At 35.6% G+C, this 22,027-nt stretch overlaps 1 protein-coding gene across 1 annotated transcript in view; it reads left to right on the forward strand.

The window, feature by feature from the left end:
- The window catches only part of LOC150109949 (protein Cryzl2-like), a 217,177-nt gene that overhangs the window by 148,567 nt on the left and 46,583 nt on the right, over positions 1 to 22,027 (forward strand). Inside the window, exon 6 of the mRNA XM_090415988.1 lies at positions 5,040 to 5,221. Coding sequence (XP_090272114.1) covers positions 5,040 to 5,221 — 182 coding nt within the window. The remainder of the gene's footprint in view (positions 1 to 5,039; positions 5,222 to 22,027) is intronic.

Here is a 22,027-nt window from a genome sequence, read left to right on the forward strand (position 1 = left end):
TATAGGTTGGGAAGAGGAAAAATGAATGTAGTAATAAGGGAATGGAATTTCTGGAATTCTTGAGGGACAGATGTCTTAGGCAACATGTGATAGTGGGAACAAGAGGTTCAAGAGTTTTGGATTTGGTCATCGCATCAGAAGAGCTGACAATAACTGAGATGACATCTCTTCCCCCTATGGGAGAGAGAGTGACCATTTGTTTTTTACTTGATGAATATGATGAACTTGAGGAAGATGAATAGACATGCAGGAATATCAAAGAAAATGGAATGTATGTGGAATTATAAGGCAGGTGATTATGATAGTCTTAGATATCAACTTGGGGCAGTTCCATGGAGGGCAGAATTGGAAGGCCGGGATATCATTAGTGTGTGGGAAATTGTGAAGGAATATTTGTTGGCAGTAATAGTAAGCTGTATTCCACGAGTGAAGAAGAGAACACAATTTGGTGTAAAGTGGATGACAAACAATATCAAACAGGAACTGCAGATAAAAAAGAGGTTATGGAAGAGATATAAGGAGAGGTGTGGAGAGGAGTGCATAAAGAATATAAGACTCAGGCCAGGAGAGTGACTAATATGGTAAGGAAGGCAAAAGTGGAATATTAGAAGAGACTGGCACTAAGATCTAAAGATAATCCTAGGGAATGTTTTAGCTATGTGGCCAATAGGAGGAGAAATGATTGTGGAAGAATGACATTGTGGGATAAAAATGGGAATAGAGTGACTGATGCTGAGGACATAGTGGAATTGTTCAATAAACACTTTATTGGCATATTTCATCCTGGAGAAGTAAGTTTTAATACTAGAGAGATAGGACAGGTTCGAGGTTTAGAGGTGTAAGAGGAGAGTGTGTTCCAAATACTGAGTACCCTGGATGGTAGTTCACCACGGATTTTGAGAGAATGTACTAAAGAACTGAGTCTGTTGACCTGGCTATGAGGAAAGGTACCCAAAGAATGGAAGGAAGATAAGATAGTGCCATTGCATAAGACGTGATGTTATCGGTGAGAATCAACAGATCTGTTAAGGAGCACTCTGATTTTAGTAATCTGGTTGCCTTTTTTAATAAAGTGACAAGAGCAGTTGATGAGGGAAAGGCATTACGGCCATTTTTTTGGATTTTGCAAAGGCATTTGACAGGGTACCACATGATAAGCTAATATTTAAGTTGCAGCACATGGGTTTAGATGTTGGGTTCAATAGGATTCAGGATTAACTGCAAGGACATAATAATGTATAGCAATGCACTAATCTATTTATCCACTATACTGAGAAGGCAGTTTGGTGTTCTGAAATTGAAGTACAATTACATCGTGCTGTACCAGAAGTTAGTTGACATGGAAAGGTTGGTTAATTGAAGCGCCATCATTTTGAAGGTTGGATAAATGGTGGATGTATGGTATAAAATACTTGAGCTGTTTGTTTGGAGCCAGATGACTTCACAATATTTGTGAAGTCATCTGGCTCCATATACGTTTAGCACACTGTGATGATGCTTCACATACTTATGCTTGGGTAAGGAATAAAAACAAGAATATAATTTCTTGTTGGGTGTAATGTACTTTATAACCAAGAAAAATAAAAGAGTTCTACTTTTATTTAAGAAGTTTATCTTGTTTATCATCATAGCCCATCCTTCTTTCCTTTCTGTGATCTCTATTGCCTAAGCATTTTATATTTGTTATTTAAAAGACATTTACCTTTTTTGGTAACTCTATTTATGTTCACATTGTACTTCTTTAATCGTTCCACTTCTTTTCCATTGATATTTCTTGTATGGTGGTACCCACCTTAAATTCTTTTGAGGCCAAGAGTTAACTTGGTAATGAACTTTTCATTACATGTCAAAAAAGGTAAGTATTGGACAATGTGAAGCCCAATCAGTTTTCTGTATTGTTTATAGGCATTTATGTTCCCAGTTATCTTGCTTTGAGCTTTAAGTATGTCACATTGGGGTGCTTAAGGGTCAAAGCTGTATAACCGAGAGGAGGAGACCACACAGCCTTGTTTAACTGGGCAACACCCCGGCTGGGGCATCGCCCAGTTAAACAAGGCCCCCGTTGTTTGTGCCAGGGAACTATGGCAAACAGCGAAAAGTCAGCTACCAGAACAAATCTGAAAACACATCCCAACTCAACATCACCAGAGTTAAAGATTGGTACTATCAGTATAAGGTCTGAATGGCAAAGAAATGGACTAGCTGAGGAATTAGATAAGTACCAGGTTGACATAATAGGGGTGACTGAAACAAAACAGACAAAAACTGGAGAGATCTTTCTGAACAATAAATACAAAATGTTATATTCAGGCAATGACAATCAAGGAAAAGGAGTAGCCATAGTATTAAACACTAAATACGAGGCTAATCTTCTTGAATGGCAGGCAATCTCCGGTAGAGTGATGTGGACAAATATCAGAATGGGGAATTGGACGATGAGACTTATTTGTGCCTATGATCCCACAGAAGTGGAAGAATTTTTTGAGTCTTGAGAGAAAGCAACTGACGCAATGAAAAAAGAAAAGTTTGTCCTTGTTGGCAATCTAAATAGCAGAGTAGGAAATGATTGTCAGACGTACAAAAATATTTTGGAAAAATTGGAGAAAAGAGCAAAGCTAATAATAATGGCAAATACCTGTTGGATTTCTGCTCAGGACATATACTGGTTATTACAAACACCATGTTCCAACATAAATATGTGCACAAATTCACATGGCGAGAAGAGTCAAGGAATAAGAAAAGTCTCGTTGACTATGTTATTGTTGATAGTGATGTTTTCTCCTTGATGCAGGACACCAGAGTGTACAGAGGATTTGAAATTGGAAGTGATCACTATTTAGTCTTGAGCAGGATAAAATTGAATTTCATATTGAAAAGAATAACATGTAAGAAAGTTTTAAAGCAAATAAAAGTTGAGCTGCTCTCAGATGTGAACTGTAGACTAAAATACACAAAGGTTATTGCAGAAAAAATGAAAAAGTTTGAGAACAGGAACCAAACCTTGGAGATTCAGTGGCAAGCCTTGAAGAAAATCCTGAGTGATTCAGCCAGAGATGCATGTAGTGAGGTTGTCTGCAGGGATAAAAAAATCAGAACTCCATGGTGGACATAGGAAGTTAAAGAGGCAGTGAAGGAAAAGAAGAAAGCATATCAAAAGTTACTGGCAAATAAATCAGTTTGTGCTCTCATAGAATACAGAGACAAATGTAAGAAAGCTAAACACTTTGTAAAACTAGCTAAACAAAAGTCATGGGAGGACTTTGGCAAGAACATAGAAAATAAATATCAAGAAGGTGGCAAAATATTCTGGAGGTTGTTGAACAAGCTTAATAATGGAGGAAAGAGTGCTGTAAAAGGAGTTAGAAATGATAAAAGTGACATGAAAACAGGAGAAAAAAAAAGATATCCTTGAAGTATGGAGTAATTACTTCGAAAAATTGCTAAATGAAACAAGCAGTGATAGTACAGTGATAAATAACACTCAACAGGCATACAGTCAGGAATACATATCTATGCTTGAAGTAGAAAAGGCCATCTAAGACTTGAAATGTGGAAAGGCAGCAGGAGTAGATGATATTTGACCAGAAATGCTGAAGTATTGTGGTATAAAAGTCCTACTGTGGCTGCACTGCATAGTTCAGAAAGCCTGGACAGAGGGGCAAATTCCCGATGATTGGAGTAGAGCTCTCATAGTACATACATATAAAAAGGGAAATAAAACTGAATGTGAGAATTACAGAGGTATTTCCCTACTGAGCGTTCTTGGTAAGATTTATGTGAGTATACTTGAGAAATGGTTGAGCAGAATTGTGGAGGAACAAGCTGGATTCATGCCAAATAGAGGCTGTCAGGATCAGATCTTCACTTTACGACAAGTAGTGGAGTATACAACAAAGATCTGTATTTAAGTTTTTTCGATCTGGAAAAGGCATATGACAAGGTGCCAAATGAGAAGGTATTCAATACGCTGCAGTTATGTAGTTACATTATTCAGTACACTATGGTGTCAATGGGGCATTATATATATAATGCCCCATTATATATATATAAATTAGTCGAAATACTAAAGTTTTACAGCGAATAAAAGTTGAGCAGCTCTCAGATGTGAACTGTAGACTGAAATACACAAAGATTATTAAAGAAAAAATGAGAGTTTGAGAACAGGAACCAAACCTTGGAGATTCAGTGGGAAGCCTTGAAGAAAACCCTGAGTGATTCAGCCAGAGAGGCATGTGGTGAGGTTGTCTGCAAGAACAATTTAGAACTAGTTTTCACTAACTGATCGGAGAGCTGGGTCAGAAGTAAAACACTTGACCAAGGACTAGAGATAGCAGATATGAGAGCCCTGAGAAAGATTAGGGGCACGAACAGATGGCATCAATGGCAATATCATATTAAAAATAAGGATATTACAAAAGAACTTGAATTTTTCAGCATCCAGGAATGTGTTAGCAGAGCTAAACTCAGGTGATATGGTCACTTAAACAGAATGGACGAGGAAAGATTAGCAAAACAAGTGTTCTCTGCCAGGTTGGCAGGAAAAACGATCCAGAGGAAGACCAAGATATAGGTGGATTGATACTGTAAAAAGTATGTTAGAAGATAGAAATATAAGATCTGATAATGTTGGAGTGTTGACAAGTAACAGACTGATTTGGAGGAAAATTGTAGATAGGAAGTTAGTAATGATGTAAATTTTTCACGTAGTGCTATCATATCCTGTGCACCCCCTTGAGGGTACATGGCAGGAATTTGATGATGATGATGTATGTCACATTTCACATTTATGAAGGACACCAATTTTGACAACAAATTAAGTTGAAACCATTCATATTTTTCTACTATAGAGATACCTGTATCAAACTTTTTTGCATCAGAAGATTGTATATTATTATTGACACAGTATTAAAAAAAAGGTTATATAATAAAATTACTGTTGATTAGTAATTTTGTATCAACATCTAATTAAACCATTAATCATGTCATAAATCAGTTAAGTGTTAATACTATATTTTTCTTTTTTATTGATGCTTTTTAAGGTTATAGGAGCATGTGGCACAGAGGACAAAGCAGCACTTGTTCGTGATAAAGGAGCATTCTCAGCTATCAATTTTAGTAAGAAGGAAATTGTTAATGCTGTGAGTAAAGTTACAAATGGTGCAGGAGTTAGAGTAATATTTGATGCCCTTGGTGGTGATATTTTTGAAGACTGTTTAGAATGGTAAGAAATGCAAAGTATTACCAGCAACAAAAATAAAACATTGAAAATAAATAATAATAATAATAATAATATATATGAACTTATGAATGCCAGCCTCATTTCCTGAGCATGATTAGTATCCAAGTGGAAAAAAAAAACTTCAAACATCTTTCTCTAAATCCAGAGTAATTTAATAATAAGGTGGTACACCTTTTGACAACTTATATAGGTAAATATCACTTCTCCCTTGCTTCTGCCTTAGTATCACCACTTCTGGGTCTGGTTCCCACTGACAAGACCTCAATAAAGGTCGAAACTGGCCTGGGTAGTGACCCTTCCCTTAATGCATAGCATTAATAGCATTATACATGTCTGCAAGGAGATGCGCTTTGCATTATGGGAGATACTGAGACAAGGAGTGATGAGAGCTTGGTCCACCTTTACCATGAGTTGCCTCAGTCCTGAAGATACATTCAGGTGCAAACTTTGTTTGCTTGCACTTGGATAAAGGATTAAACTAAATTTATTATAGTCTAACCAAGTGGGAAAAAAAAAAAAACTTCAGACATTAGTATCCATCCTTATGCTAATAGTCTGCAGATTCAAATCTTGACATGGATGGATGTGATTGCTTTTAGGTGACCACTACCCTGCTGATTAGAGCTTGATGTGGCTCATGTTTGGTATCTAGATTAGGGTGTCTGGATTATGTAAAAAAAATTAATTAAAAATATAAAACAATAAAAACTACCTTTAGTTTACCTACCCATATTACATGTACTGTAGATTTATAATATTTTGTGGATAGGATTTTTTTACTTGACTCTTGCTACTTAGTAATAGCTTTAACTTTGCTGTGGCATCCAGGACCATTAACAAATTGAATTTATATACCATATTGAAAGAAGCATAAGATTTCTCCCAGCCATCATAGCTGATAAAATATGATTAGGAACTTCTAACATTTTAAACAACACTAAAGCAATAACTAGCAACACAACCAAAACTGAATTGACAGCTGTGACATCTTTAAAAGTAAGTCAGGATATCATAGTTACTAGAGCCAAAAAAAAAAAGGCAGTGCCACAATATTTTAAACCAAATAACCTATCTGGAAAATATGAATCAATTAGTCTCAGACAACAGCACCTATCAACTTGTGAAATATAATACAACTAATTGGATTAAAAAGAACACAGAAGAATTACTTAAATCAATCACGTCCTGGCATCAATCAATCAATCACACACTTCCACACTACACTCATTCCCTGAGAATTTATGCCTTGCACAAGCAGAACATATCACTTTAGCCGATAGCTGTGAAGGTATTGACAACTCCAGTTAACATCTAGTAACAATATCTAGCCAAGAAACTAGCGTCAACACTCAAGGAGTTGGCAGGTCATTTCCCCCCTCCCCAATTCAAAAACACCCAACACTTTGTAAACAAAATTAAGGCCATCACACTTGAAAAGAGTGTGATGGCCTTAATTTTGTTTATTTGATTTGATTGATTTATTAGTCAGTTTTGATCTCTGCCTTTTTAACAAATTGTCCTAATCATTGACACAATTCTTCTTTTATAGACAAATTCCTGCCCAATATCACAGTTTGCACATACTACATTCTAGCTATTTTGTGTGGCAAAATATTTTTTACCTACAAAAAAAAAAATGGCACAGCCATGGGCCCACCTTTAATCCCCCCCCCCTCCCCCCAATTGCTTACTTTTATATGGAAGCTTTTGAACAATGTACTCTAGATTCCTTTACTTTAAAACCCAAAGTCTGGTTTAGATATGTTGACAATGTTTTCATTATCTGGACCCATGGTTTCCAGATATTAGACACTTTAGACACACAACAATTGAAATTGAAAGTCAGAACACACTTTCTTTTCTAGATACACTTGTTACACATCTTCCTTCCAGCAGTCTTTCCTTCACTGTTTAACATAAGTCTATGCATATTAACCAATATATATACATGAACTCTTACCACCACTCAACACAAAAACTAGGCATATCTCATCTTTCTGATCATGACCTGAATACTCAACATAGAATTGACTGGAAAGTCACCTGTGCTTTACATCAATGAAAACGTGGTATGAGCACAAATTTAAAGAGGCCTGTGAAATTCTTATCAGCCACTCTAACCTTAACAATAATCCTGGTGTAAAAATCCAAGAATATGGATAGCATATATTCTACCCACATAACCTTTTGGATTAAGAGTTAGTTTTAATTAGAATTATAGTAATCTAGGATGTTAGCTTTAATTATTGATTAGGCCATCAATTTTGTTGTCGTCATCATCTTCAAATTCCTGCCATTTACCCTCATGGAGTGTACAGGATATGACAGTACTACATGAAAAAATTTACATCATTACTAACTTCCTATCTACAATTTTCCTCCAAATCAGTCTGTTGCTTGTCAAGACTCCAACATTATCAGATCTTATATTTCTATCATCTAAGGCACTCTGTACCGTATCAATCCACCTATATCTTGTCTTCCGCTGGGTCGTTTTGCTGCCAACCTGGCAGAGAACACTTGTTTTGCTAATATTTCTTCACCCATTCTGTTTAAGTGACCATACCATCTGAGCTCAGCTCTGCTAACGCATTCCTGGATGCTGACAATGTCAAGTTCTTTCCTAATATCCTCGTTTTTAATATGATATTGCCATTGATGCCATCTGTTTACGCCTATAATCTTTCTCAGGACCCTCATATCTACGGTCTCTAGTCTTTGGTCAAGTGTTTTACTTCTGACCCAGCTCTCAGATCCATCAGTTAAAACTGGTTTGAACACTGTCTTGTATACAGCTAATTTAGTATTCCGACTAATTTCTCTCTTATTCCATATGAATTTATTCAATTGACTTCCCACTGATTCTGTTGTCTATTTCTATATTTAATTTACCATCTTCACTAAAAATCACGCCTAAGTAGCTGAAATGTTTTACTTGTTCCACAGGTTCTCCATTCACAACACAGTTGACATTTTCAATGATTCTGCCTATTTTCATTGTCTTTGTCTTTTTATTGCTGACCTTCATACCATATCTAGTACAACAGTTATTCAATTTAGTCAGAGAATCTAGCAGACTTGTATATAATAAAGCAAAGAGCTGACATTAACATCTCCAATTTTGATATCATGTTTAATACCACTTTCCTTCATAATGTGATCCATATAGATAATGAATAACAGAGGGGATAATGTACATCCTTGTCTCATAGCAGATTTAACATTAAACCATCTTCCTGTACTTCAATTCTAACTGCTGACTTACAACTCAAATAAAGACTAAGTATTGCTTGATATAATGCCACATTAACACCATATAACTGTAGCGAATTGAATAGCTTCTCTCTTGGTACCTTGTCATATGCCTTTTCCAAATCAACAAAACTTAAATACAGATCTTTGTTATATTCCCATGCTTTCTCGACTATTTGTTGTAAAGTGACGATCTGATCCTGACAGCCTCTATTTGGCCTGAATCCAGCTTCTTGTTCACCCAGCTTTTCTTCCACAATTCTTCTCAATCGTTTCTCAAGTATACTTGCATAGATCTTGCCAGGAACACTTAGTAGAGAAATACCTCTTTAATTCTCACATTCAGTTTTAATTCCCCTTTTTATATATGGGTACTATGAGAGCTCTACTCCAATCATCGGGAATTCGTCCCTCTATCCAGGCTTTCTGAACTATGCAGTGCAGCCACTGTAAGACTTTTATACCACCATACTTCAGCATTTCTGTTCGAATAACATCTGCTCCTGCTGCCTTTCCACATTTTAAGCCTTTGATGACTTTTTCTACTTCAAGTATGGATATGTATTCCTGACTGCATGCCTGGTCAGTGTTTTTTACCACTGTGCTGTCATCACTCTTGTTTCATTTAGCAGTTTTTCAAAGTAATTACTCCATACTTCAAGGATATCTTTTTTTCTTCTGTTTTCATGTCACCTTTTATCATCTCTAACTCCTTTTACAGCACTCTTTCCTTTTTCCTAAGCTTCTTCAACAACCTCCAGAATATTTTGCCACCTTCTTGATATTTATTTTCTATATTCTTGCCAAAGTCATTCCATGACTTTTGTTTAGCTAATTTATCACAGTGTTTAGCATTCTTGCATTTGTCTCAGTATTCTCTAAGAGCACATGCTGACTTAATTGCCAGGAACTTTTGATGTGCTTTCTTCTTTTCCTTCACTGCATCTTTAACTTCCTGTGTCCACCATGGAGTTCTAATTTTTCTATCCTTGCAGACAACTTCACCACATGCCTCTCTAGCTGAATCAATCAGGGTTTTCTTCAATGCTCGCCACTGAATCTCCAAGGTTTGATTCCTGTTCTCAAACTCTTTCATTTTTTCTGCAATAACCTTTGTGTATTTTAGTCTACAGTTCACATCTGAGAGCAGCTCAACTTTTATTCACTTTAAAACTTTCTTGCATTCTTTTCAATATGAAATTCAATTTTATCCTGCTCAAAACTAAATATAGATCACTTCCAATTTCAAAACCTCTGTACACTCTGGTGTCCTGAACCAGGGAGAAAACATCACTATCAACAGTAACATAGTCAATGGGATTTTTCTTAGTCCTTTCCTCTTCTCTCCACATGAATTTGTGCACATTTTTATGTTGGAACATGGTGTTAGTAATAACTAGTCCATGTCCTGAGTAGAAATCCAACAGATATTTGCCATTGTAATTAAAATAAAAAGCCAAAAGGCTAGTTTTCTGGCAATTGAATAGATATTAAATGGATAAGAATCCTATATTTTTATATAGCCAGTAAGTGAAACTCAAGATCGATAACTACGATCTATGAGTTTCAATGCCGAAAAACTATCGGCGAAGGCAATTCGAAGCAAAGGTGGAGCAAGCTCCCTCACTATTCTTGATATTCTCTCATAATGTAAAACACAGCTCCTAGGAGATGTAATACTGTCATTACATTATGAGTGGAGGTCACTACCCAGACCGGTTTCAACCTTTTTTGAGGTCTCATCAGTGAGTAAGTAGACCTGGAAAATATAAAAATATAGGATTCTTATCCATTTAATATCTATTCAATTGCCAGAAAACTAGCCTTTTGGCTTTTTATTTTAATTACAAATTACAAGCACACCTTTATGGCATTCGTATAGTGAAGGTATGTAAGTTCTTTTCACTAAGCTTTGATATTTTCCAGGTCTACCTACTCACTGATGAGACCTCAAAAAAGGTTGAAACCGGTCTGGGTAGTGACCTCCCCTCATAATGTAATGACAGTATTACATCTCCTAGGAGCTGTGTTTTACATTATGAGAGAATATCAAGAATAGTGAGGGAGCTTGCTCCACCTTTGCTTCGAATTGCCTTCGCCGATAGTTTTTCGGCATTGAAACTCATAGATCGTAGTTATCGATCTTGAGTTTCACTTACTGGCTATATAAAAATATAGGATTCTTATCCATTTAATAGATATTTGCCATTATTATTAGCTTTTCTCTTTTCTCCAAATTTTCCCAAAATATACTAATTTGTTCTCTGATGGTGATATAAACAGGATTTAGTTTTTCACTAAAGGCCAGGACCGTAGAATAACAGTTGATCAAATCATTATTGAATTGAGAATTGAAGTTATCAGAGGTACTTAGTATATTGCAAAATTTAAATGCAAACACTGCTGTAGGTTTAGATGGAATATCAGCTCAAGTGTTGCATGAATGTGCAATGGAATTGTCAATGTCTCTTACTTGGTTATTTAACTTAAGGTTGACTCTGGTATGGTCCCTAGGGAGTGGAAGGAAGGCAAAGTAGTTCCTTTGCATAAAGGTGGCTCTAAAACTGCTGTAGTTAATTATAGGCCAATCACCATCTCTGGAGTGGTGGAAAAGTTGGTTAAAGACAAAATTCAAGAATGGGTGGATCAGGATATGATACTCTATAGGGGCCAACGTGGTTTTGTTAAAGGTCGATCCTGCCTTAGCAATTTATTAACTTTGTATAATAAAATGACATCTGAGTTGGACAAAGGAAATGGCTACACAGTGGTACTTCTGGATTTTGCTAAGGCAAAATCTCTAAGACAGGATACCCCATGTAATACTGTTGTGCAAATTGGAGCAGATGGGGATGGATACTAAACTGGTGATATGGATAGAAGAATGGCTCAGGGAGAGATATCAGAAGGTGGTGTATGGAGGAGCAGAGTCCAGGATGAGGCAGGTGACCAGCGGCGTGTCTCAGGGCTCCGTGCTTGGGGCCATTGCTGTTTAATTTGTACATAAATGATATAGGAAATGGCTTAAAGGGAGATATTCAGTTGTTTGCTGATAATGCAAAGTTGGATATTGCTGTAAAAAATCAAGCTGACGTTGAGAGTTTGCGGATGATTTAAATAAGCTGGCAAAATGAGCAAAGGGTAATGGATGTCAGTTCAATGTGGAAAAATGTAAAGTTATGCATTTTGGGATTAAAAGATTACCAGCTATGTACTACATTGATGGAAACGTATCCAAGAGATTGATGAGTCTAGGGGTGTTGGTGGATAAGGAGAGATGAAGTTCAGCAGACACATTGCTAAGGTGTCCAAGATTGCACATAGGATTACTTGGTTATTGAGGAACACACTAACATCCAGAGATAAAGAGGTTATTATTCCCCTTTATAAACTGTTGTTACTTCCTCATTTGGATTACTGTGCTCAGGTCTGATCACCTGGATTTCTTGGAGATGAGGAAGTTGTGGAGAGGGTTCATAGAAGAGTGACTAAGTTGGTGATTGATGTAAAAAATACTCCCTACATTGATAGATTGAGAGTTCATGGATTGCAGAGGTTGGCGGGGAAGCTGGGATATGATAGAAACATTTAAATTACTAAAAGGTTTTTATAAGATTGATACAGGGGAAATATTTCAGCTGTGTGACAGTGATGGAAGAACAAGAGGTCATCCCAGGAAATTAAGGAAAAGTGTGGTTAACAAGGGTGTGAGAACGAGGTTTTTCGCCTGGAGGGTGGTGAATGAGTGGAATGCATTACCTGACTCAGTTGTGAGTTCTTCGTCTGTAAATGAATGCAAGAAGAGATATGATAGATATTGTTTTGATAGTGTGGGTCTCCCACAATGAGTCTACTGACTCCATGGAGATACCCGTAATAATAACAATAATTATTATCACTTTAGCATACTGTTCAAAATACAATATAGCTTGTCTTTGTGTGTATGTATGTGTTCCAGATGATGACTTTAATATGAAGGTTGAAACATTGGGAAATTAAAGTAATTATTCCTAACACATTTGTTGTCTCCATAATTTTCCAAAATGAATTCTGTGAGTAGGAGTCACAAAAAAATAAAAAGGTAAGGATTTATCTTCCCATCTTACCTTGTATGTTAAGCTCAGTGGCTTGCCATGAACAATGAACCAGTTGAGTGGTAAGTTGAAAATACATACCTCACCTCTATATAGTGAGTTTTGACTATTCCCCCCCTCCCAAAAAAAAAACAGTCAATAAATAAATATTTGATTAAATGAACCTAGAAGTATTCCGATCAGAAAATTGGAGTACTTCTAGGTTCTGTCTCGAGCAGTGTTTATTGGGACAAAACGAACATTTTTCAAGATACACTAACTTCAAAAGTTCAATATCATGTAGTAAATTTGGAAACAAGGAGTCATGCACAGTGTGTCTGGAGTCAGGCTGTTTTGTGGTGTTTTTATATACAAATCAACTTTGAGCTGCTTTTTCCCACTAGTAAAAGGCATAGTAACTGGAAAATGTTTTTTAGTCAAATTCAACAGATCAGGTGCTGACGATCTTCTTCTACCTTTAGGTGACTTCCTTAGTTTGCTGTACTTGTTCATTTAGCTAGCCGATTGACCTGTAGCCTAGGTCAGCCAGCTAAAATTTGTTTCCAGCTTTTACCAGAAACAGGTTGTATACACTTATTACAGAAATGTCAAGCAGATGGAAGAAAAGTTTTATGTACCAGTTCTTTGATTTTCATACTGTCTAAACTCATTTGCATGTCACTTTTGTCTACAAGCCTTCTGGTTTGCATTATTATCTGATACACAGGCAGGTTTTAGAGTTTTTTGTAAAACCTGCCTTTTCTTTTTTTTTTTCTCTGTTTTTCTGTCAATGTTATCTGTAATCACCATAATATTTCTATGAATTGAAGCCAGTGTAAGAACATCATGTTTATCATGCCATTTTACTGAAAGCAATTCATCACAAAAATCAGACTTGTGTTCACCATTTTTATCCCCCACTGAATTGAGGCATATTTTTTTTTTTTATTTGCTGTAGCTGTCCCACATGCACCTTATTATTATTTTTTTTTAAAATCTTTTTTGTAAGCCAAATATTTGAACAAATTCAGACTTTTATAACAGTTATCAATGAATAAATAATGCCCTTTATCTAAATATGGCTCTAATAGTGTTATTATGAGATACACCTAAGCAATAGTTTACAACTTTGAGGGCAGAACAGTATAAAGAATAATGTCTAATATATATATATAATCTGTTTCACTGTCACAAAGGATACTTTTATTCATTCCAAAAGGGTGTCTCTTAGAAGAGTAGATTGAGGTTTAAGCAGGAAAGATTGTCTGCCATGATAGAACAGAGTGGAGAAGAAGGGTCTTGATTGCTAATGGGAAGATTGTGCAGAAGGAATGATATGCAGTTTATAAATATATGGAGTAAATCTGATAGACAAAAGGTGTGTATATATACCTAATGGACTACATTTGAATAGTTTTGGAGTTAGATGTTTGAAGAAAGTATTGTTTAGTGAGAGTTTGGAAGTGCAAAACCAGGTAAACTAGATATATTTGGGGGGGAGGATACAGTCAAACATGTGTCTGGCCACCCCTGGAATAAATGAGTGTGTGTGTACAAAAATGATTATCCATTGCTGAATATGATTTCACAGATTTCAGTGAATGGATTGGTAAGGACTTGGCCAAAAATTATAGGCATCAGTGAAATAGAAAATGATATAGTAATAGAGATAGAATGTAAAAAGTACTGTATTTTCAGAGAGAATAGGACTAAAATTCATCTCCAGAGCTAAATGAAGAGACACTTGAAACTTCTTCTAAATCAGAATCTGAGTCCTCATACAACAAATTGTCCTCTGTACCATCCAAGTGAATTACTAATGCCACACTTCTTAAATGATTTAACCATTTAAGTTAAATTTTTCACAGCATCCCATGAAGCTTTCACCCACACACAAATTTGCGAAATGCTAGGCCCCTTCCTGATGGCGTAACCTCAAAATCTGAAGACTACATCCAGCAGTCTTCTGGATGCAGTGTTCCACTTCTCCTTCATAAATCTCTTAAATGGTTTATTAATACAGACATCTAAATGTTGAAGCTGACTAGTTAGACCTCCAGGAATTACAGCTGAGTTTTCAATTTCTTGAACTTATTTTTAACATCTTCTGTTCTGTGAGAACGAAACTGATCCCATACTAGCAGAGCAGGCTTCTTCAACAGTCTGCCAGATTGCCTAGACCAAATGTTATCTATCCATAACTGGAATACTAAGAATGTATTCCAGTAACTGGAAAACATAACTGGAATACATAACTAACGTAACTGGAATGCTCTCACACACCACAAGGAAGCAATAAAGAAATTGCGTAACTCGGAACAGAGAAAAATTCCAGAAATTCGTTTCATTCAATGAAATTAAACAGTGAACAACACTCATTATGCTAGATTTATGGAGTCAACTGCCATTGAGATAAAAATACTAATAAAATTAAAATTCTACATTTCAACCTGTATATTAAGATCATCTTTAGGAATATATATATTTATATACATATAACTACATTACGGCAACTACAACATACCATAGTAAGTTACATCATACTTAATCTACCTGGTCTGGCCTCATGTGGTAAAAAAAATAAATAAAATAAAAGAATAATACATAACATAAATTTTACAAAACAACAACATCAAAAACTAAGGTAATTAATTACATCAGCAGAATATTCATGTTAATGATATCTAGTCATGTTGTAACATCATTTTATATTGTTTAAACCAATAAGAATATAATTTGGTCAGCTAAATCCAAAATTGCCAGCCCATCCTCGTTCCTTCAGTATCCAGGTAGATAACTAACAGGACCACCACAAGAAAGTGAGGATTGGACATTAGGTCAGAAGCCCTGCTCAGTTCTCCACATAACTTAAAAGGCTACATGACGGTTTCCTCCCAGTTATACAGCTTTGATCGTTAAGCACCACATGATGAAAAAGGAAAAGTTGGTCCATGTCGGGGATCTAAATAGCAGAGTAGGAAATGATTATCAGACATACAAAAATATTTTGGGAAATTCGGTGAAAAGAGAAAAGTTAATAATAATGGCAAATATCTGTTGGATTTCTGTTCAGGACATGAACTGGTTATTACTAACACAATGATCCAACATAAAAATGTGCACAAATTCACATGGAGAGAAGAGGAGGAATAAGAAAAGTCTCATTGACTATGTTATTGTTGACAGTGACGTTTTCTCTCTGTTAGAGGACACTAGAGTGTACAGAGGATTTCAAATTGGAAGTGTTCACCATTTGGTCTTAAGCAGGATAAAATTGAATTTCATATTGAAAATAACAATATGTAATAAAGTTTTAAAGTGAATAAAAGTTGAGTAGCTCTGAAGTGTGAAATGTAGACTAAAATACACAAAGATTATTGAAGAAAAAATGAAAGAGTTTGAGAACAGGAATCAAACCTTGGAGATTCAGTGGCAAGCCTTGGAAAAAACCCTGATTGAATCAGCCAGAGAGGCATGTGTTGAGGTTGTCTGCAAGGATAGAAAAATCAGAACTCCAATGGACACAGGAAGTTAAAGAGGTAATAAAGAAAAAGAAGAAAGCATATCAAAAGGTCCTGGTAAATAAGTCAGCTTGTGCTCTTAGAGAATACAGTCACAAATGTAAGAAAGCTAAATGGTGTGTAAAACATGGGAGAGACTTTGGTAAGAACATAGAAAATAAATATCAAAAAAGGGGCAAGATATTCTGGAGGTTGTTGAAAAAGCTCAGAAATGGAGGAAAGACTGCTGTAAAAGGAATTAGAGATAATAAAGGTGATGTGAAAACCGGAGAAAAATATCCTTGATGTATGGAGTAATTACTTCGAAAACTTGCTAAATGAAACAATCAGTAACAGCACAGTGGTAAAATCCCTCAACAGACCTGCAATCAAGAATACATATCCTTGAAGTAGAAAAAGCCATCAAAAGCATGAAATGTGGAAAAGCAGGTGGAGTAGGTGATGTTTGACTAGAACTCCTCAACTATAGAGGTATAAAAGTCTTACAGTGGCAGCATTGCATAGTTCAGAAGGCCTGGATAGAGTGATGAATTCCAGATGATTGGAGTAGAGCTCCTACAGTACCCATATATATATACAGGGTGTTCGGGATAAATTTGACAGTTTCGTAAGGAAAAAGAAAATCTTCTTTGTATCTATTAAATTTAATGAATTGACAAAAAAACATTACAGGCAGAGTTAATTACAATACTATCAACAAGATTTACTCAAAATAACCACCATTAGCATCGATCACAGCTTCAATTCTGCTTCGGAACCTCGAACAAGCTGATGCTACAGTCTCCCTGGGAAGGGCCGCAAAAACTGTTTTAATTTTATCCATTAACTGGGCTTTTGTATTACTGGAAGTGCGATTGGTGTCTTTTTCAACTGCGCCCCATACAAAATAATCCATGGGGTTAAGGTCTGGGGAGTTTGGAGGCCAAACATTTGGACTGATGAAGTCGTAGAAATTTTCAAACAACCATTTTTGACTTTTCCCAGAGGTGTGGCAAGGGGCCGAATCCTGCTGCCATACATACGGCCTACCATTGGCTACCCTTGTTATCCAGGGCTTGACTACAGTTAGCAACTCCACGAACAAAGCCCGAATTCCAATGCCAGGGTTCTTCAACACCTGTTCCTGCAGATTTGCGAGGAATTCTGCTGTACGAACGCAATCAGATCGTCTGCTAGGGATCTTTCTTCTTGCTACATCCTCGTAGTCACCATTGCAAGTCTCTAGTTCATGCCTGATTGTTTTTACTGTATTCAGGGAGCATTGGGCAGCAGTCGTAATATCCTTATTTTGATGGCGGGCACGAATCATCATGATACAAGTTATTCTCTTCCATGATTCAGGTGGGTTCCAGCTATCCATCCTTTCTGACATCTTGTATATGAATGAAGAAGGGTCCAAACTTTTAAATGAAGAGAAGTGTGTGTTAATACATGTAACTTAAGGAAAAATATAATTAATTATAAATATGTCAAATTTATCCCGAACACCCTGTATATATAAAAAAGGAAATAAAACTGAATGGGAGAATTACAGTGTTTCCCTACTGAGTGTTCCTTGTAAGATTTATGCAAGTATACTTGAGAAACATTTGAGAAGGATTGTGAAAGGGAAGCTTAGTGAAGAATAAGCTGGATTCAGGCCAGTTAGAGGCTGTAAGGATCAAATTTTCACTTTATGGCAAATAGTTGAGAAATCATGGGAATATAACAAAGATCTGTATTTAAGTTTTGTAGATCTAGAAAAGGCATATGACAAGGTTCCAAGAGAAAAGCTATTCAAAACGCTACAGTTGTATGGTGTCAGTGGAGCATTATATCAAACAATACCTAGTCTTTATTTGAGTTGTAAGTCAGTAGTAAGAATTGAAAGAAGGACTGGACAAAGGTTTAATGTTAAATCTGCTATGAGACAAGGATGTACATTATCCCCTCTGTTATTCATTATCTATATGGATCACATTATGAAGGAAAGTGGTATTAAACCTTATATGAAAATTGGAGAAGTTAATCTCAGGTCTTTACTTTATGGAGATAATTTTATGCTTCTAAAATCCAGTACAAGTCTGGAAGATTTCCATGACTAAATTGAATAACTGTTGTAAATATCAAAATCAGCAATAACAAGACAAAGACGATGAAAATTGGCAGAAACATTGAATATATCAACTGCAACGTCTGAAACCGGACATTTCAGCTACTTAGGCACAATTTTTAGCGAAGACGGTAAATTAAATATGGAAATATACAATAAAATTAACAAAGCTGGTATGGTAGGAAGTCAAATGAGTAAATTTATATGGAATAAGAGTGAAATTAGTCAAAACACTAAATTAGCTGTGTACAAGACAGTGTTCAAACCGGTTTTAACTTATGAATCTGAGAGCTGGGTTAGAAATAAAACACTTGACCAAAGACTAGATACCAGAGATATGAGAGCCCTGAGAAAGATTAGGGCGCATGAACAGATGGCATCATTGGTAATATCATATTAAAAACGAGGATATTAGGAAATAACTTGACATTGTTATCATCCAGGAATGTGTTAGTAGAGCTAATCTAATAGGTTGGCAGTTAAAAGACTCAGAGAAAGACCAAGATATAGTTGGATTGATAGAGTAAAAAGTGCCTTAGAAGACAGAGGTATAAGATCTGATAATGTTGGAGTCTGAATATGTAACTTGATTTGGAGGGAAATTGTAGATAGGAAGTGAGTGGTGATGTATATTTTTCATGTAGCACTGTAAACGAAAGCTGTTAATTTCTCTTTATTTTAAGTGTCTTTATTTTTTTTTTTCTTTATCTTATATACTGTTATTCTTAAAATATTTATCTTTATACTTTATTCTAATTAGCTGTGCTCGCTTTCTCTCTCTCTGAATCTTTCTTGCTTATATTATTATGTATTATGTTTATCTACCCTTCGCACTATGGGTCTTATGCCTAAGATACTAGAAAATTTATTTAACACATTCGCTGCCACACTACTTCGGCATAGTCTGTTCCCCTATGCCGAGCAATTTCACTTCTTCAAGGTCAGTATGGTAATCTCGTTGCTGGCGATAAGCGTCATACGAGTATACTCGTAGCTGGCTTACCAACTACGAGTATAACAACAACAGCGAACTGTTATACGAGTATAACAGTTCGCTGCCAACTACGAGTTGGCAGCGAATGTGTTAATTTAGACTGCGCTACTAATATCATTTAATTAGCATAAAACTCAGTAATACAGCCGGCAGATTTCTCTCTCTCTAACACAAATTCCTTCAATAAAAGCTTACACAAACAGTCATGGTCAATTCTTTTACTTAACTTTATGCTTCAGCTATCTCACTTAGTTTCCCGCTCACAAGTCCGATTTATTTAGGAACAGTGCAGTTGTAAAAATAAACAATCAGGCAGCACTCCTTTAAAAAAAAAATCGAAACATATTTATTTACAAATTATACATGAATTAAACAAAAGGGAGATTGCTTTCTCTATCCATTTATAAAATCTTTAGCATAAATTAGAACCTTTTTACTTCAACATTAATTAATCTCTTTAACTCAAAACCTATTAACTCTATGCTTACAAATTTAACTTATTAAACTCCTAGTTTACTTGCAAAGAGGTGAGAGTTATTTTTACAAATTTGATATCAATTTCCAAAATGCCGATTGGTTCTCTTAAGGACATTTCTTTTCACTATTAAACAAAATTCTTAAACGGCCTTCTATAACAACTATAGGAGAGAATAAATACAAAAGTGTGTAACTTACAAAGGCTCTGTATTGCACATTCAGTCAAAAGTCTTTCACTAAAAGTTCTATGACAATTCTTTCATTTTAGATCTCGAGCTTCCTCAGGAAATTTAGCTTCAGTAGTATCTCATCGGAAAAATAGCAGGCTGTAAACAGCGACCTGTGGTACTCATAAACTCCAGCAAAATGTTGTTCTCCCATGGTGAAAAGAAAAACTTCTAAGCGAAACTACTTAGGGTAATTTGCCTCGTGTTTTCTCCTCTGCTTGGGCTCGCTGAAAATCCCTGGACAACTGTTGCTTTTGTCTGCCGTCTCGAAATAGCTCGAATTGCCACTTCCACTAACTCGAACTGCCGCCAACTGTCCCACCAGGATTCCTCTCTCTGGACCGGAAACTTTCTCTGGCAATTGGAACTTCTCCTTTCATCAATTTGAAGCTCTGTCTGCGGCCTAGAAGCTCTGTCTCTGCAACCGCTGGAAGTGGGAAGCTTTCTGTCTCTCTGGCGACGTCTGGAACTGGATGGCTCTTTTCTCTAGCGACTTTTGGATCTGGGAAGCCCTTTCTCTGGTGATGTCTGAAACCGGGCAGTCTCTCTCTATGCTTGGTTCTGTCCCTTTTTATTATTGCCTTCTCTGAGACCTCGCACGAAGTTTGTAACCCCCGAAGAATTCAGCATGATTCTTTCATCTTAAGTTTCAAGTTCAGTCAGCTCTTTGTTCCCTTCCGAGCTTTCTGTTGATTGTAATTTGCTGGCCATCGGAAAGTTGTTTGAATCTTTCTGACTGACTTTGGAGGTGTTTACGTGCAGAGTTTGTAAGCATTTCTCTTATACACAAAGTTTATAAACAACCCTTCTTATGCCCCCATGTAGATCTATTACATACAGCTCTGGCAGCAAAAACATTTCCTTTGTTTTTAACATTCTAACATATTCTTATTAAAGGAGTATATACAGTTAATTTCCAAAGGGCTATTTACAAAAACATCTAGTACAAAATATATAAAGACAAAGAAGGTTTAATTTTACATCATTCTTATAGGACTTGGCCTAAGTAAAAAATCGATGTAATGTGCTTTGGAATATTTAAGCTACAATCGAGTTTTTACAGCACTATCATGTTCTGTATACCCCAAGGGGGGGGATGTCAGGAATTTGATGATGATATCTAGTTCTTACACCTTATCTTTCTTTAGTCTTGATACTTTATATTACTATATTTATTCACAGGTTTTATCTTTATATTTAGCGTTGAGTTCTTTATATATAATTTTTTTAAAATTCCAAATAAGATTAATAATTAATTATATCAGCCAATCAGAATACTCTTATTTGTAGCATTTTTTTTTTTTTTTTGGTTTAAGCCAATAAGAATTCCATTTGATTAGCTGAATTCCAAATTTCCAACCCATCTGTTTATTCAGTATCCAGGCAGCTAACATAGTGTACCATGAGAAGGTAAGGATTGGACATTAAGTTAGAAGTCCCATTCTGATCTCCATATTTCTTAAAATCAGTGGTGACTCTTGGCTTGAAATCATGGGGGTGCTGCAACTTTCGAAATATACATACACACTGCAAGTACAATGTATATGTGTTTGGATAAAATATCAAAATTATGGTAAAAATTAAAAAAAAATTAAACATGAAACAATTGTTTAATTTTTAAAAATATTGTTTATTATTGATAAAATTATAGAGTTTGGTATAATTCAAAATTACTTAAAAATAAAATATACTTTTCTTTTGTTTCATTAAAAAATATTGTTTATTATTGATAAAATTATACAGTTTAGTATAATTCAAAATTACTTAAAAATAAAATCTGTTATCATAACTCCAATAATGTTCTAAAATAAAAACTATAACAAATGTTATGTCTTTAATTGTAATGTCCAAATATTTAAAGAGACGGAGTCACTACAAACTACTACTGGCACAAACTGCATATAAACAACAGTGGAACTGCGCGATGGACAGTGCCGTAGTGCACTAATAGCTCACATCTCACTATGACATGCATATCCTTGCGTGCATAGCAAATACTAGCAATATGACACTGTGGTGAACACAGTGCTGCTAGTGTCCTTCACCCTCCTGTTACAAGATGGATTTTTATTATTTTTTATACAAAATAAGAGAATTGCTTAGAATTGTTGATGATAAAATTAAATATTACAAGCAAATATAAATATATTTA

The sequence above is a fragment of the Typopeltis vanoorti genome, chromosome 1 (genome assembly GCF_054136105.1).
Source record: "Typopeltis vanoorti isolate ZY-2024b chromosome 1, IOZ_Tvanoo_1.0, whole genome shotgun sequence".
Lineage (NCBI taxonomy): Eukaryota > Metazoa > Arthropoda > Arachnida > Uropygi > Thelyphonidae > Typopeltis > Typopeltis vanoorti.